General features: G+C 31.7%; 1 protein-coding gene across 1 annotated transcript; it reads left to right on the forward strand.

Moving 5' to 3' along the window:
* The first annotated feature begins 5,529 nt into the window (after positions 1–5,529).
* Positions 5,530–9,833, forward strand: LOC126852039 (protein FAM136A-like). Its single transcript, XM_050596515.1, has 3 exons — positions 5,530–5,715; positions 6,570–6,710; positions 7,145–9,833. The coding sequence occupies exons 1-3, from the start codon at positions 5,632–5,634 to the stop codon at positions 7,343–7,345; spliced, it is 426 nt and encodes a 141-aa protein (XP_050452472.1). The 5' UTR covers positions 5,530–5,631; the 3' UTR covers positions 7,346–9,833.
* The last annotated feature ends 8,035 nt before the right edge of the window (positions 9,834–17,868 follow it).

The raw sequence follows: 17,868 nt of genomic DNA on the forward strand, positions 1-17,868 counted from the left end.
CGATTAAAGGACATTGTTAAAAAATTTTAGTCGTAATCATAAGGCCGTAAGAAAATTGACCAATCACAATCAAACATTCTAAAACATAATAAGAATGTTTGAAGTGTAATTGGTTGATTTACTTACGGCTTTACGATTACGAGTAAAATTTTTTAACGTGCAATGTCCTTTAATCGGATTTAATAACTTAGTAGTTCTAAAGCTGGCCAATCACAGTCATTCCATTCTTCAGAAGAATGACCATGCCATGATTGGCCAGTTTTACAACAACGCATTATTAAATTTATTAAGATTAAGGGTGACATATAAACGTAATCACTATAGTGTAGACTATGATTGCGTTCCATTTCATGCATAGAGCACATAGATCATTTGGAAATCTATAATATATGTTACATGAATTATGGATTTTCAGGCGATCTATGCGCTCAATGCGTGAAATGGAACGCATCGTATATATAGTCTACATTGCTAATTAGACTGTTGCACTAGAACTCTCAGATTGGTAATTTAATACTCAAATGTACTAGATTGATTGATAGGAGGAAATCGACTGTAATTGCTAATTTTTTTACAAATTACTCTATTGTAGACCACGCCTGCAGCATGAAAAAATTTTATTTAATATTCGTAACCGTAAAGGTATATTCAGATAAAAATAGCGCAGAGAAATATGCAAGAAAATTAATTAGTCCATATAAGTATGCATTAAGAATGCAAATTCATGAGACGCTCGTTTCAGCGTTGAATGTGGTCACGTGACTTCGATTGCGTTTTGTTTCATGCATAGAGCGCATAGATCATTTGGAAATTTATAATATATGTTACGTGTACTATAGATTTTCAGGCGATTTATACACTCAATGCGTAAAATGGAACGCATCCTTTGACTCGATGCTAGCTGCGCTAGCGTCAAAAAAAAAAGAAGTTGGATTTTCTCAACGACAAGCGTCAAGACGTACTATTGGCTAGTATTGACGCTATAAATTGATTCTTTTCATGGGTTTTTCACAACATAGCATCAATTTTAATGATATGACTATTTTGACGCTAAAATGAGCGTCGAGCATCAGCGGGAAAAGATACCTTAAGAAAACGGACCAATCTAATACGATTGACCAATCAAAGTCTTGCAACAACTGGCCAATTAGCAATGTGAACTATATCGAGTCCATCTATTTAGCATATTTGACCTTATGTATCTGGTTCCGGATTATTAGCTGATATAAAATTAATTATTATAAAATAAAAACTATTATTTTCTAAACGTTAGAAACATTACAGTTTCCCAAATGATTTCACGTTGATTAAAATAAAAAAAGATTTTTTTTTAAATTATGTCTACTAACTATACGCTCAATTAATTTTCATTTATTATAAACAAATTATTATTTTCTAAACTACTGAGAATATATTCCTAAAGTACCCCACACAAAACCTATGGAAATGGGTTCTCGGCGAATTTGTCTGGAACTTTGGGAAAATGTTCATGTCATCCTGATCAAAAATTCTCATGGCAACAACTCTCTTTAAAGCAGTTCCGCGAGCAGCCAATAGCGTTAAATAGTGCGAATAGTGTCTGCCCGAACGCACCCGTAATCTGTGAGTTTATCCATCAGGGTGCGAACCCATGTAGCGGAATAGCATAACGCGGAACGAGAGCGGAATCACGAGCGTTCCGCACTTTCGTTCCGTTTTCAGTACTTCTTAGCGGAGGATCTTCGCAGATCGTGTAACGTCATATACACATCTCTATATATACATCTATATCTATATACATACCCGTATATAAAAGCTAACCTCGAGTGGCAATATGAACAACATGAACAACATGAGCAATATTAACTTTATTAACTTTTAAGCGGGGAGCACACACTTTTGCATAAGCGCATAACCATAAACATAAAGAAATTGATTGGTCCACAAATGTATGCATAAGAAAATGAACCAATCAATTTCCTTATGCTTATTGTTATGCGCTTATGCAAAAGTGTGTGCTCCCCGCTTTATGCACTGACTACGGTGGTCTACGGCGTCTACGCCTACGCTGTCATAAATTTAATAAAGTATATGTGTATATACATACTCAGTTCCGTCCTATTTGTTACGTGGATTTCAAATCCTTATATTCCCATGGAGCGGAATGAGCGCAAGCAGAACGAACAAAACATCTTTAAAATGACTTTTAAATATTGATTTTATCAATCATTTTTTATCATCATGTACATAAATATTGAAATAAATGCGTTCTTATTGAAAATATTGATTAAAAATGTTAAATAAATTAAATAAGTTTTAATGCAGTTTTAGCCCTTTTGAAATAATGACTTGTGATTGGTTGCGAATTGATCCGCGATGCGCTCGTTACGCTTCATGGAGATGTAGGGATTTAGAATCCACGTAGCAAAAATTGCGGAATGCTCGTGATTGGTTCCGCTTTCGTTCCGCGTTAAGCGGGGAACACACACTTTTGCATAAGCGCATAACCATAAGTATAAGGAAATTGATTGGTCCACAAACATATGTCTAACGAAATGAACCAATCAATTTCCTTATACTTACGGTTATGCGCTTATGGAAAAGTGTGTGTTCCCCGCTTTATGCTATTCCGCTGCATGGATTCACACCCTCACTCCTACTAATCCTTAAGCGGGGAGCACACACTTTTGCATAAGCGCATAACCATAAGTATAAGGAAATTTATTGGTTCATTTCGTTAGGCATATATTTGTGGACCAATCAATTTCTTTATGTTTATGGTTATGCGCTTATCTAGAAGTATACTCCGCTTTAAACGAGCACCACACACTATTGGGACACACTATATGGACGCAACTAGGTATACGTAATTCGAAGGTTAATCAGATTTAAAGAATAGACTTTTAATATTATAATAAAAGAAAGATATCGATTATGGTTGCGTTTTAGCGGCAAGTCCGCTTGTATTGCGGGTTCACCATATGCAAGGGGCTTGTTACTTAAGATATATATATATATATTAATTAGAAACCGTAAGAGTTAGAGAATTAAGATTTGAAAAGGAACATTATGATAGAAATTAAGGATAGTTAACAAATTGTGGACACTAAATAATAGAGAGTTAGTTAGATCGAATTAATTTATTATGAGAATTGCCTAAAGGATAAGGTCTTTTATTTAATATCAATACTTGATTATATTATGACTCTAAATTTCTGATAGAAAGGGAAGGTTTAGAAAAGAGGTCGAATGTCGCCAGGGCACCGTAATAGCGCTCGGCAACTAGGTTCAAGGATTGGGTTGTGTTCAGAAAATTAGATAATAAATTTGATTTTAATTTAATCTCCTGTTGTCATTTCTTGTGGGAGATTTTTAAATTGATAGGAAACGTCGCCAGGGCACCTCGATCAGCGCTCGGCAACTAGGTTTAAGGGTTATATAAAGAATTCAAGAAGAAAGGAGGAAGTCGCCAGGGCACCATAAGCGCTCGGCAACGAGGTCAAAATTTAGGAAAAAGGGAGTCGCCAGGGGCACCATAAGCGCTCGGCAACGAGGTTTAAGGATTATATTCAGAATTTAGGAAGAAAGGAGGGAGTCGCCAGGGGCACCATAAGCGCTCGGCAACGATGGATTTTCGGGAAAAAGAGCAAGGTGTTGCAAGATTAAGTCTAGTTCAAATGACAACAGTAGTATATATTTTGCATGGAATTTATAAATCTTACTTAGTATTGATATTAAGGGTGTGTTTTAAATAATAGTAGGATAATAGATTAAAGTTGATTGACTGGAAACTGTCAGCCACATGCTAATGCTTGACAGAGGATTTCTTATTATTTAGAGGATGAAAAGATAATTAATTGATATTAGGGGTTATCAGTTAATTCAAATAAAGTTTCTAATATTTATGGAAAGATGGGATTTATAGTAATTGTAAGTACTTACCGTGATGTGGCAGAAAAATCTTTCCTTCTGTTCAAGTTCTGGTCGTACTTTGTTAAGCCCTTCTCTCGTCCTTTAAGACCTCGGTCGTGGATGAAGTAGGCCGGATAAAAGTACACAGATGTATGCACAAAGTTTTTTATTATTTCTTTAGTTTTACACAGCTTAACACTGAATCGACAGTTATATTAATCGAAATGGAATAATGAATAGTACGCGAACAATGAACGAATAATACGGAGCGGAATACTTATACGAAATAGTAAGGAATTAATAATGAATAATGTTAGCTAAGAATAAATGATTCGAATGCTTGAAGAGCTTTGAATTGACTGCAATGAACGTAATGCTGAATGATCTGAAAGTAATGCCCCGAACTGAATGCCCTGAAGGTTCGAAATCGCCGGCTTATATACTGTCGAAACAAAGGGTCTTCGGGCCGTGCGCAGCACACGCGTCGCGCTCTGGAAGATTCTTAGAATGATTCAGTGAAGGACTTCTGAGAAGAAAGATTTTTAACAACAATTCTTCTGAGAATTGTCGATCGATATGTTTATTTGACTATTGAGTTTCGGCGCTCGTGGTCGTAGCCGTCGCATGTCCGTTCGACTTATCGCTCGCAGTATCAGGTTTCACTAACATGAGGCCTCTTATGCGCATTCTCTTCTTAAGCTTAGTTAATATTTTATAATATAAAATCCTTAATAATATGGTTAATATTTATGCTTATTAATTTATGGAATCATTTGTTCTATTTATTTCAGTTCTGATAATAAGTTGGCAATTTAATTAAAGTTATGGCATTCTATAGTTTAAAAATATAGATATTTTAGATAATTTATTTGTATTATATGCAATGTATATAATTTATGATTCCATAGAATATAAGCCTCTTAAATTTATATTTATGGTCGCTTGATCGATACTACAATAAAGCATATTAATTTTATTAAAATCATTTCTTTATGGAAGCATTCGCGCATTATATAATAACCTGTTTTAATTAATATGATTTTAATTATTTATAAGGTATAATTGTATTGGATATGGTATTGAAAGTTTTATATGTGATGTTTTGGATAAAATAATTATAAATATTCAACAAATTGTAGTCAACAAATTATTATTATATACGTTTTATGATTCCATAAAGTACGGCGCATTTACTCCTCAATTTAAGAGTGAGTAATTATTATATATATATTTGTCTGTATGATTAAATATTAAAATCTTAAAAGTTAGATATTAGTATCGATATTATCGAGTATGAAACTCGCTCGCAAGTTCGTTCTTAAAGTAATCAGCAGGTTAGTTCTAGAAAGTCACTGCTGTACAACTAGCTAGTTCTAAATAATGCTTCCTGATTCGTCAATCCAAGGAATTCTCAATTCCTTGCGCCATCGTTTATTATTATTAAAAGGTTTAAAATATATTCAAGTTTTAGGCTAAATAACCATATGGAACTAAAATAATAAGCGGTTAATGAAATTAGTTAACAATTAAAATAAAAGCAAATGGATTACATAATTATTCTATAGGTATTTTGTAGGGATAAAAGCGGTACTTGATTACTAGCTAAAATATAGTTTTTAAAATTGGCAGGACGTTACACCCGCTTTAAAATTGGCAACTCTGAGTTATATTATTTTACACGTGCTTTGCATATTTCATATTTTACATTACACAAATAATTTTATAATAAACGAAACAAAAATGGAAGAACAAAAAAAACGAGTAGAAGATCATATGACGAAAATGGTCGAGGAAATTGATAAGACCTATTTACGAAAAATGCAGGTATTTTTATCAATCGTAGTGATAAAAAAGAATGTTTTTATGTAGAAAAAAAATATTAAATAATACATTAATTATATATAGAGAGAGAATTATATACAAAATTATACGGAAATATATATAGAATTATATACAGAATTATATACAAAATAATATATAGAAAGCAAACTTTTTTTACCAACTTTAATAAAATTTTATTAATAAGAAAAGTGTTTTAACATATAGAATAAAAATTAACGCTGGCTATTATATAAAAAAAATAATAAATTGTTAAAAATATTTTTCAAGATTAAGGAATTTGTTATATTAATCAAATGAATATGTTTCAATTCGTAATAGTTACTTTATTCATAATTTATTTAATCAAATAATTTATAATATTTGGACGAATTTATTGTATGAGGAATCTTATATTCATGTTGAGAAATTTTATATTCACATATATATTATAAACTTCAAGGTCATAAAAGTTCTTTTCTCTTTGCGAAAATATAAAAAAATCTGCATTATTTAGAATTAAAAAAATTTTTACCTTATCGTACAATGTGATGGGTTTAAAATATACTCAAATTGTAAACAGAGGCAATTATATAACTTATTCTTTATGATTTATTGATGATTTATTCTTTTTTGATAGTAGCAATTTCAATTATTATTTATGGCAATTTCAGTTATCATTTTCATATTTTATTTATTCATAAGTATGCAATAATAGCATATGTCTTCAAAATTTAAAATAAGATTTATATTTTTTCCATGTTTATTTAATATTGAAAAATAAATAATTAATTAATAATTCTTATCTTTTTAGCTTGTGTATTATTGTATATATAAACATAAATCACATTTAATTTCAGAGAGATATGCACAGATGCGCTGCACAATGTTGTGATAATGAAACATATAGTATACAAAAGATTCATAATTGTGTAGAGAATTGTAATTCTTCTTTAAATAAAGCACAACAATATGTTCAAGGAGAGTTTGAACGAGTACAGGTAATAAAGCTCAACTTATTTAATTGCCAGAATTGATGATATAAGAGAAATATTTGATGATTTAAGAGATTTCATAGCACATAAATTTGCTATAGCTCTCTATAATTTACTGTAATGTAATTTGTATGGATTTAGAAATATAGGCAAGTAATATACAGATTTTGATATATCTTCATAAGTATTGACAAATCGAATGAGTCAATGATGCGATTCATTGTTAAACTTTTTGATTCGATGTTAGTTCAGCGAGTTTTTAAGCATCATCAAATTTTATATTGTTTATTAGCTATATTAAGTGTATATGTATATATATATATATATATATATATATATATATATATGTATGTATGTATATATGTATGTATGTATATATGTATATATACACATACACACACATACACATGTATATATATATATTTTTTAATATTTTCCAGAATCGTTTACAAAGATGCATAATGGAATGTAATGATAATATAAAAGACAAAATGGGACCAAATCCGACACAGATTGAAGTGGATAAGTATAGCGAAGAGTTTGAAAAATGTGCCATTACATGTGTAGACTCTTATTGCGCGTTATTACCCTCTTTAGAAAAGACTATGAAGAAGGTCCTCAGTAAAAACGAATTTGCATAGTTTGTAATTAGAAGATAAATTTTAAACATCTCATTTCATTCTTCATATTTTTGTCTAACATCATAAAGAACACTTGTTTTTTTTTAGGCCCAATGTATATGTATGTGCAATGATTTTTAAATGTATTATTCTCACACACACATAAAAAAAATTGCAAATATGTATATAATTTATTTAATAATGAAGTGAGAAGATGAGAAAAAGAGAAATTTATCTCACAAAAAAGTATAATTAATTAGGCTACCTGATTTCTTTTTCCTTTTTTTATTTTTTTCGCATTTATCTTTTTTTTTCTTCGCATTTATTTTTTTTTATTTTTTTATTATTAATTTTGCTTATGTTTTTATATAGTCGATGAAGAACTAGTTTTGATTAAATAAAATACAGAGATAATATAATTATATATTAATAATGTTGGAAAATTATTTTTTTCAGAAATTCTGGTTTATTAAATATACTTCATGTTATATATGGGTTAGTAGTTTTTGTTGATAAGTATGTAATAAAGATGTTACAGAAAACTTAATATATATTGTGTGTTTGTAAATTAATGCATTAAAGTCTGATAAGTAGTTAATGGATAATAAATAATGTACATGTAAGAGCAAGAATGTTCTCTGTTTAGTGTATATGTATGACAATTAAAAGCGGCATGCATACACATGAAATGTGCACATGTAGACATAATAAATCTAGACCGAGTGTTGAGGAGTGAGGGTAAAAAAGGCACTTAGAAAGAGACAAATTCTTTTTTGTGCCTCTTGCGTTCTCTCTCGCTCGTGTATAGTATAGCGAAAAAGAGTGCTACTACGTGCGAGAGAACACAAGGAACACAAAAAAAGTTATCCTTTTTTACAGGATCTTTTACAGGACCCCTACTCCTTGAACAAAGGTAAACGTTCTGTCTAAATATACTATGTCTATGTATGTATCATTTGAATTATAGCGGGGAACACACACTTTTGCATAAGCGCATAGTCATAAGCATGAGGAAATTGATTGGTTCATTTCTTCATACATATGTTTTTGTGGATCAATCAATTTCTTTATGTTTATGGTTATGCGCTTATGCAAAAGTGTGTGCTCCCCGCTTTATGTATGTATCACTTGAAGGGCCAATTTTACCACCTTCGGTTAAGTTAACCAACGGTTAAAATCAGCAGGGTGGCAACAGAAAATAGAGGTGAAATGAAAACCAAGCATTCTTATCATTTCAATTGCTACCCTGCCGTTGGTTAAACGGGGAGCACACACTTTTGCATAAGCGCATAATTATAAGCATAAGGAAATTGATTGGTTCATTTCCTTATGCATATATTTGTGGACTAATCAATTTCTTTATGTTTATGGTTATGCGCTTATGCAAAAGTGTGTGCTCCCCGCTTTAATCTAACCGAAGGTGGTGAAATTGGCCCGAAGTGTAAAATCAAGCAGCAAAGAAAAAAGTAGTAGTAGGAGACATTCCGATATTGTATCCTTAATGCAAGTCATATAATTGAAAGAGAAAGTAATGCAAGACGCATATCCAGCGAGCGTTTATCTTTATTTAAGGAGTGGGAGTAAAGGTGGATATAAAAAAGAATTCATTTTGTTTCATGCTCTTTGTGTTCTCTCTCGTTCGCATGTAGCATAGAATTCTTTTTTGCTATGCTACGCGCGAGCGAGAGAGAACCCAAGGAGCATGGAACAGAGTTTATCTTTTTTTACATGCATCTTTATCGCCTTACTTCTTAACACTTGGTCTAGATATATTATGTATATGAGAGATAGAGATGCCAATTAATTATCCTATATTTGTCTCACTTACTTCAATTGAATATAAGGAGTGCGAGTAAGACAGTTATAGGACATCGCTTTCAGTTGTCATACATGTATATATCTAACTGCCAAGGGACACCTTTTTTATCATATATGTAATATTATTATATTGCTAGTCACGTATCTTCCCAATAAGCAGCGTTAGCGAAAACATTACGGTGTATATCAGCCTCTCGCTTCCAAAATTTGTGTATTTGACGCAATGCGCATGCACAAATTTTGTTGAGCCAATAGTATTACATATATGGCACTACGTACCAGCGCATGCGCATTGCGTCAAGTACGCAATTGTAAAAGCGAGAGGTTGATATACGTCTGCACCGTAATGTTTTCGTCCGCGTTGAACTTTGTCTAACAATATAATAGTATTACATATATGATTCTTACCCTTGAATGTACACAAAATAATGGTACAGTAAGAGATTTATTTGGACACAATGCGATTGGACAGAACTCATATGTGCTTAAGGTAACACGATTGATCAATGAAAGAGTCTCTCATTTTTAACTGGTTAATTACATTTCAGCCAATTGATATATACAGCGCGGAGCACACACTTTTGCATAAGCGCATAACCATAAACATAAAGAAATTGATTGGTCCACAAATGTATGCATAAGAAAATGAACCAATCAATTTCCTTATGTTTATTGTTATGCGCTTATGCAAAAGTGTGCTCCCCGCTTACCCCAGTAAATAATGGTATACAAAAGCGGGGAGCACTCACTTTTGCATAAGCGCATAACCATAAACATAAAGAAATTGATTGGTCCACAAATGTATGCATAAGAAAATGAACCAATCAATTTCCTTATGCTTATAGTTATGCGCTTATGCAAAAGTGTGTGCTCCCCGCTAAACCATAGACTTCTATATAATACTAGACTGCTAACTCTACGAAATACATGACCCCAAAAAGTATGTACAGACACATGAGCACACAGCACACACGCACACACACATACGTTTCGTCTGTATACGTCGGTCATATTACATATTCAGCTCCTATCTTTTTCTTTTCTATTGATTCCTACCACGATTCCTATTTATGTCACGCATGCGCAGATACTTACTAACTTCTCATATGTAAACATACTTTATGGGGTTAATAATTTCACATATAATTATTTAAAAAAAGTGTTAGTCGTCGGCTAACATCATAAGAATGCGAGAAATGATACATTGAGAATTCTTGCGTGCCATTTCTAAATAAAAGCATGTTTTAACAAAATAAAACTACACATCGTTTTAGTACATTTGTGAAATTGTCTGAAAACTAAGCTTTTCTTTTGACAGTTAATAAATAGCCGTAAAAGAAGTTTTAAAATAAGCCTAATCATATGGAAAAACATGTGGTTTGATAATTGTTCAAAGAAGTGGAAAATGTTCCTTCTACATAATACTTTCCTCGCTAAGCTTAGTTTTCGGACAATTTTATAGGTTTCACAAGTACGTTACACATTACAGCACTAGCATAGAGCGAATAATTATAAAATAGCAAGCAAAAATAATTTAGGTTGTCAAATGTTATTTTTCACGCTTCATAGTTCATCGATTTGCTACGTGAGGTGCTGCATAAAGGCCATTGCACGTTAAAAAATTTTAGTCATAATCGTAAAGCCGTAAGTAAAGCGGGGAGCACACACTTTTGCATAAGCGCATAACCATAAACATAGAGAAATTGATTGGTCCACAAATGTATGCATAAGAAAATGAACCAATCAATTTCCTTATGCTTATTGTTATGCACTTATGCAAAAGTGTGTGCTCCCCGCTTAAATCAACCAATCACAGTTCAAACATTCTTATTATGTTTAGAATGTTTGATTGTGATTGGTCAATTTTCTTACGGCCTTATGATTACGACTAAAATTTTTTAACGTGCAATGGCTTTAAGAATGTCTGACATGTGGGTAACTTGTGGGTAACATGTAACATCCCAATACTTAAGGCCATTGCACGCGAAAAAAATTTAGCCGTAATCATAAGACTGTAAGCAAATCGACCAATTACAATCAAGCATTCTAACAAACGTAATTAGAATATTTAACTGTGATTGGTTGATTTGCGTACGGTCTTACGATTACGACTAAAATTTTTTCACGGCCTTTACTAACACAAACGTAGCTACGTCATCGCATGTACGTGTAGCCTAAGTTCGTGTGTAGAGGCAACGAACAGTACTGAGCGATTACGAAAACGCTCGTCGCTCGCATGTTCGGCTGTTGAATTTTTCTATTCGCTTGCAATATATGCATTTCTACGCAATATAATAGAATAAATGCAAATAGTAGAATATATATAATTAGAATAAAAATATTTATATTATATACAAGAAAATAAATAAAATTTAACTTTTATTTTTTATATTTAGAGCAATAACTTAATAATAAAATAAGAAAATATTAAGAAAAGTTTAATAATAATTATATAATTATATAATAATCATGTTTTAAATAAAAAACGGGGATCATAACTTTTATTATTTAAATATATTTATTACGCATTATTATTGACATGTTAGATTCAATAATTACTCAGTTTTTAAGGAATATACAGGATGTCTCGGATTAATGGGGACAAAACTCGTGTGATAGAGCAGACCAAACTGAGTCGAAAAGTCTTTATCATTTTTTTGTATAACGTTTAATAAAAGAATTATTATTGAGTAAAGTCTGATTAATTATCGTCGAACTTTAGCCGGGCGCACGTCGATAAGCCGCGTGTAACAGCTGAGCGCTCACGCACTATCAGGTGCGCGGCTCAATAATAATTTTTTTATTAAGAGTATAAAAAAATGGTAAAGGACTTTTCGACTCGGTTTGGTCAGCTCTATCTGCACACAAGTTTTGTCGCCATTAATCTGGGATACCCTGTATAATTAATGGTACAATAAATTTGGATAAACAAAGTTTATAGCTAAATAAAAAAATTATATTAAAAAATGAGACAAAAAAAGTTTAAAGGAGAAAATTGCGGATGTGCATGCATTATTTAAATTATAATACAAATCTAAAAAGTTCTTAAAACTAGAAAGTAATAAAAAAATTTCGAGAAATTCTTAAATTCTAAATATTAAATTCTTCGGCCTGGACTCTCTCAGTAAGAACAAATTAAAAGAAAGAGAAAAGATTCTTCTTAAGATTATTATTGAAACGCATTTTAACAGCCAGCGTAAATTAAAAATAAAGATAAAAACTCTTATATATTAACCATCGATTGATGTGGTAATATTATATATTAATATTATTTTTGCATCTCTTCTTCATTATTGTCTGAATGTATTAGTATAGGATAGCTGCTTTTTCGCTAAGGCAGTGATTTTTGTCATCATAAGAGTTAGAAGTTTACATGTCACTGTCATAATATAAGCAGTTATTAATTAATTCTCACTCGTATTTTATAACGCAAATTGAATTTAATGTCTCAATAGATGTATATTACTTTTCTTTTTTCGTTTTCGCATTTAAAATTATTGAAAATGTTATGTCAGATGTGAATTTTTACAAATGATTCATGAATGAAAATCTTTATATAAAGTTATTAAATCTTTATATAAAATACGATCTATCTACAGATCAAAATTTTGATTCTTCAAAATTGTCCTTCGATAGTATATAGATGTAAATCGGTTTATATTCTACAGATGGCAAAAAAAATTTTCTTCCAAATTTGAGATTATTTTTAAAAGTTGTAAAAATTTTTCAAACGCTGAAACTGAACATGCATTTTTAATAATTTTAAATGCGAAAACAAAAAAAAATAATATATCCATTAAGATATTAAATTCAATTTATGTTATAAAATTCGCTTTGGGAGTTAATGATAAAATTGCTCGCACTAAAGCAATGACATGTGAATTTCTAACTTTCATGACGATAGAATATAAAAAATCATTACTTGAGCGAAAAAACAATTTAACATTGCATTCACACGACAATGAAGAAGAAATGCAACAATAATATTATCACAATAATATATCATATAAAATTATCACATCAATTGATGACTAATATATTTTTTTATCTTTATTTATTTACGCTGACAGTTAAAATACGTTTCAACAATAATCTTAACAAGAACCTTTTCTTTTTCTTTTAATTTTTTATTGAAGACAGTCTAGACCGAAACATTTAATGTTAAGAATTTCTCGAAATTTGTTTATTATTTTTTTTATTGTAATCTTAAAAATTTTTGAGATTTGTATTATAATTTAAATATATGCATGTAAATCTGCAATTCGCTCCTTAAACCTTTTTGTATCAATTTTTAATAATTTTTTTATTTAGCCATAAACTGTGTTTGTCTGAATTTATTGTTTTATTAATTTATATATTCTTTAGAAGCTAAATAATTATTGTTTAACATGTCAGTCATATACGGAGAGTATCAGAACAAATATACATGGAGCACACCATCAAATGCAAGATGTGGCGGCCTGCGGCCAACCACAACTGCCATACTTAGTGGCAGTCAAACGCGCCCACGCAACCCGCGTAGCACAAAACCGCATACGCGCCAACGCGTAACGTGTAGTTCCGGGCGCCGCTGCTAGGGGCGAAGATCAAGTCGAGCTAACCCGTGATTAGAAAACCGCCAGCGGGCACTTATATAAGACGGGCACCCCGCTGAGAAGAGAACAAAAAGAATTCTTGGCGCCTATCACCTGAAGACTTCCTAGCGCCAATCGCAATTAACAAACGTTGACCACACGGCGCTCGTCGCCGCTAATATCCAAGACGCCACGCATCAGGAGGAGTATTATCACCCTGCTTACCAAGGCAGAGATAACCTTACGGCGAAGAATTCGCCCGACGTCGCTCCACTGAGCGACCAAGAGGAAGAAAGTGAAGAGCGACTAGCCAGCCACCAGCTTCCGGCGCTCATCGACGTCCACCGGTGCTCGCTCACCGACGTCTCCCGGCGCTCGCCCGCCGATGACCACCGGCACTCGGCCGCCGACGACCACCGGCGCTAGGCTGCCTACGACCACCGGCGCTCGGCCGCCGACATCTCCTGGTGCCTGCTCACCATCAATCGGCTACTATTCACCGATCTACATCAGTGACAACTCACCATCTCCTATCAGCACCATCAATCGGCTACTGTTCACCGATCTACATCAGTGACAGCTCACCATTTCCTATCAGCACCAATTCCCCGGTGGCTTCCGGAAGCTGTCAGCCTCCGTTCAGTGTCCAAACCAGCGATCGGACACCTAGGGTTCTCCTTAGAGGGCTAGGGGCAAATCAAGTAGAACTTAGCATCGCCCACGATAAGGTGAGGTCCCACCACCACTTATCTCACCCAATAAGATCTCGCCGGTCAAGAGATCACCACGGGCCAGGTCGTGTGCAACGTAGACCAACCCAGTGCAGATCACTAGTCCCTACAAGACCACGAAGAACATCGCAACCCAGGCCAAATAGCGCGGAGGCAAATATAGGCCCATATTGAACAATAACGTTCCGTATGCGTATAATCGCAATCGTAGGCATTAAGTTCATGTATATATATAACGAATAAACTTGTAAATATGTACAACGGCCTCCTCAGTTATTCTACCTTTAAATAGTGGGTAACAATTCGGCGGTACTGTAAGAACTTACTGTAAGAAATCTTAATTCAAGTTCCCATCTAACCCACACAAGGCAATAATCCAAATCGAAAAGTCTTGAACTATTTTTTACTCTCACAATCAGTTTTCTTTTCGTCGTTATACGATGTTAAAGTTAACTAACCAGCGCCTATATACAGCAGAAAACTGTCTTGATATTTCGACACTCCCCATATTTTCCTTGTATTCTGCTGTAGAGACTGATTAGTTATTAATTTTAGCATCAACAAAAAACATAACAACTAAAAAGAAAACTCAGATTAAAAAATAGTTTAGAACTTTTCGATTTGGATTGTTGTTTTGTACCTGATGTGCTCTCTACATGTTCAATTATATCCTGTATAATGCGTATTAAATATATCTAAATAATAAAAATTATGATCTCCGTTTTTTTATTTAAAATTATAATTATAGTTAAATTTTATATTTTTCTTATTTTATTATTAATAAGTTATTTCTTTAACATAAAAAATGAAAAATAAATAAATTTTTTTTATTTTATTGTGTATAATATAAATATTTTATTCTAATTTGTTTTATTATTTGGATTTATTGCGCAAAAATACATATATTGTAAGCGAATAGGAAAATTCGACGACCGAACGTTTGCGAGTGGCGAGTGTTTCCGTGATCGCTCAGTGTCTATCTCTATTTCCTATCCCCACGCACAAATTTTGACTATACATACACGCGATGACGTAGCGTTATGTCTATGTTAGTAAGCTCCTAACACACTTCGCTTATATGATAAGTCGTTGGACAGAGTTCTTATTCCTATCGCAGCATTCTTATTCTTATGTCGTCATCGTCAACTCAGAGTTCCGCGGCGACTACTCAGGAGCCTTAATATTGCAAGTGTTTCGATAGAAATCTTTTACACAATATCAAATCATCCTGATAATCAGGATGTATTGGAATAATTCTTCAGTTCGTTTAATGTCACACTTTACTTTAATTAGTGTCCGACATAGACATAGAAATATAGGGACCGAGCATATCATTGCGGGGAGGGAGCCACTGCAGGACGATACAACGAGATAAATTGTGCCTAAATTTGATTGGCTGTTATATCGCGCAAATCATTCTCAATGATACTCGTATTGACGGCTGTCAAACTGTCACGCGTATTTTGGCAGTATTTGTCTATAAATTTAAAAATTAAAAAATTAAATTAAAAAATTTGTCGTAAATCAAATATAATATAAATATAAATATATAAATATTTAAAATATACTTATATACTTATATATTTATATATTTTAAAATATATAAATATGTTTTCTAAACAAAATCTAAGCATAATAAAATATATTAAAGTAATGTATTTTTTTAATATTTGTTATAGAATTATAGATTAAAGAGTGATGCAGATCATATTTATTTAATACATATTTATTATATGTATAAATGTATATATTAAACAAATATAATAAATATATTATATTTATATTTATTTATTTTATTACATATTTATTATATTTATTTATTTTTATATTTAATTATTTTATATTATATATATTATATATTATTTATATATAAAATATTATATATTATATTTATTTAACATTATATTATATTTATTTTATATTATTTAATTATATTATTTAATTTTATATTACCTGTAAAATAAAGTTTTTGTATTATTGGTCACGCTTCTTTTCTTCCAGTTTTGGCAGTAGGATCTATTTTTACAGGAAAATACACAGCATAATATCATTTTAATATTCTGAATTATTTTTTTTTGTATATTACTATTTCTCGCTTTCCTTTTATCTCTTTTCTTTTAGAAATATTTACAATCAGAATATGTCAGCTATATTTAATTGTATAGATTATGTTTATAAATATGTTTGTGATAATATATTTATTTATGGAACTTTATTAACGATTAATTTTTATTATAATAAAAAATTATGAATGTTTAACAACAAATATGAGTAAATTATACACTAATTATAAATTATCCCAGTAAGCAAAATGTTAGCAGTCTGCCAGCAATGTGCGAGCAGATTCAAACAGAATATTGCAGCAGATTGGCATCAACTGCGTCCGCATTAAGCTTGTGTTTTGCCGGCAGAACCTGATATAAATCGGCAGATTGACGGCAAAAATCAAGCAGGATCTGCGCAACACAGTTGGATGCCAGATTGGCGACAGAAACCGAGCAGGATCTATCGTCATTATTTAAATGGAATAACGGCATTTAAATGCTTTATTAATTTACATTGCTCGTTTCGCTTACTAAAAGATAAAAATGATCATTTATTTTGCTCGTTTGTATTAATACATATAAATATATAATATTAATTAAAATAATGTAATATATATAGCAAAATTTAAATAATTTAATCAAAATCAAATAATTTATAAAATCAAAAAATTTATTTATATAGAATTTCTATTTTATTATTTTAAATTTCTATTTTATATCGTAGATAATAACAAAATATTTTCACTTATTCGAACAATTTCTCCAAATAAGTGAAAATTGGACATTTATTTATTTGATTTTTCTAAAATCAGTTTAATATCTGAATTCTTCTATACGAGAATCGTATCAGAAATTGAACTGATAAATATAATTATACATGTTATTAGCCACATTTTGCAGGCTTTATGTAACGCTCTTGACAAGAACTGGAATACCGGTTTAGAAAGTGAAAATTGCGTCGCATAGCGGTAAGCAATTAACTACTATTTCAATAAATTATAAATTATATAAATGGCTAAAAGCTGCAGATTCTGTACGAATTCTGCTGCCAATTTGCTATAATAGTTCTGTGCAAATCTTGCTCTTTCTGATCTGCGGTCAATCTATGTCAACAGGTTTTGTAATAGTTCTGCTAACATTCTGTTATCATTATCTGAATAATAGATTTTTTATTCAGTCTGCAATCTTTCTGCTGACAAAAATTTGAAACAGATGTTTGGCAAAGTCTATTTGAACAGAGTTTGCTGACTGGGTATACCCAGATAGCAATTTGACAACAAATTGCCAAATTGGCATCAAATTCAATCAAAACTTGATAACAAATCCGGTGGCATTTGTGTCCGCTATAAGCTCGTGTTTTGCTGGCAAAGTTTGCT

Source organism: Cataglyphis hispanica, chromosome 9 (assembly GCF_021464435.1).
Source record: "Cataglyphis hispanica isolate Lineage 1 chromosome 9, ULB_Chis1_1.0, whole genome shotgun sequence".
NCBI classification, from domain to species: Eukaryota; Metazoa; Arthropoda; class Insecta; order Hymenoptera; family Formicidae; genus Cataglyphis; species Cataglyphis hispanica.

What these genes read in the sequence shown, in the direction of transcription:
- LOC126852039 (XM_050596515.1), top strand. Translation starts at nt 5,632, where the DNA reads ATGGAAGAACAAAAAAAACGAGTAGAAGATCATATGACGAAAATGGTC. An exon ending in CCTATTTACGAAAAATGCAG is followed by an intron (nt 5,716 to 6,569) that starts GTATTTTTATCA and finishes ATTTAATTTCAG; the next exon opens with AGAGATATGCACAGATGCGC. An exon ending in GAGAGTTTGAACGAGTACAG is followed by an intron (nt 6,711 to 7,144) that starts GTAATAAAGCTC and finishes AATATTTTCCAG; the next exon opens with AATCGTTTACAAAGATGCAT.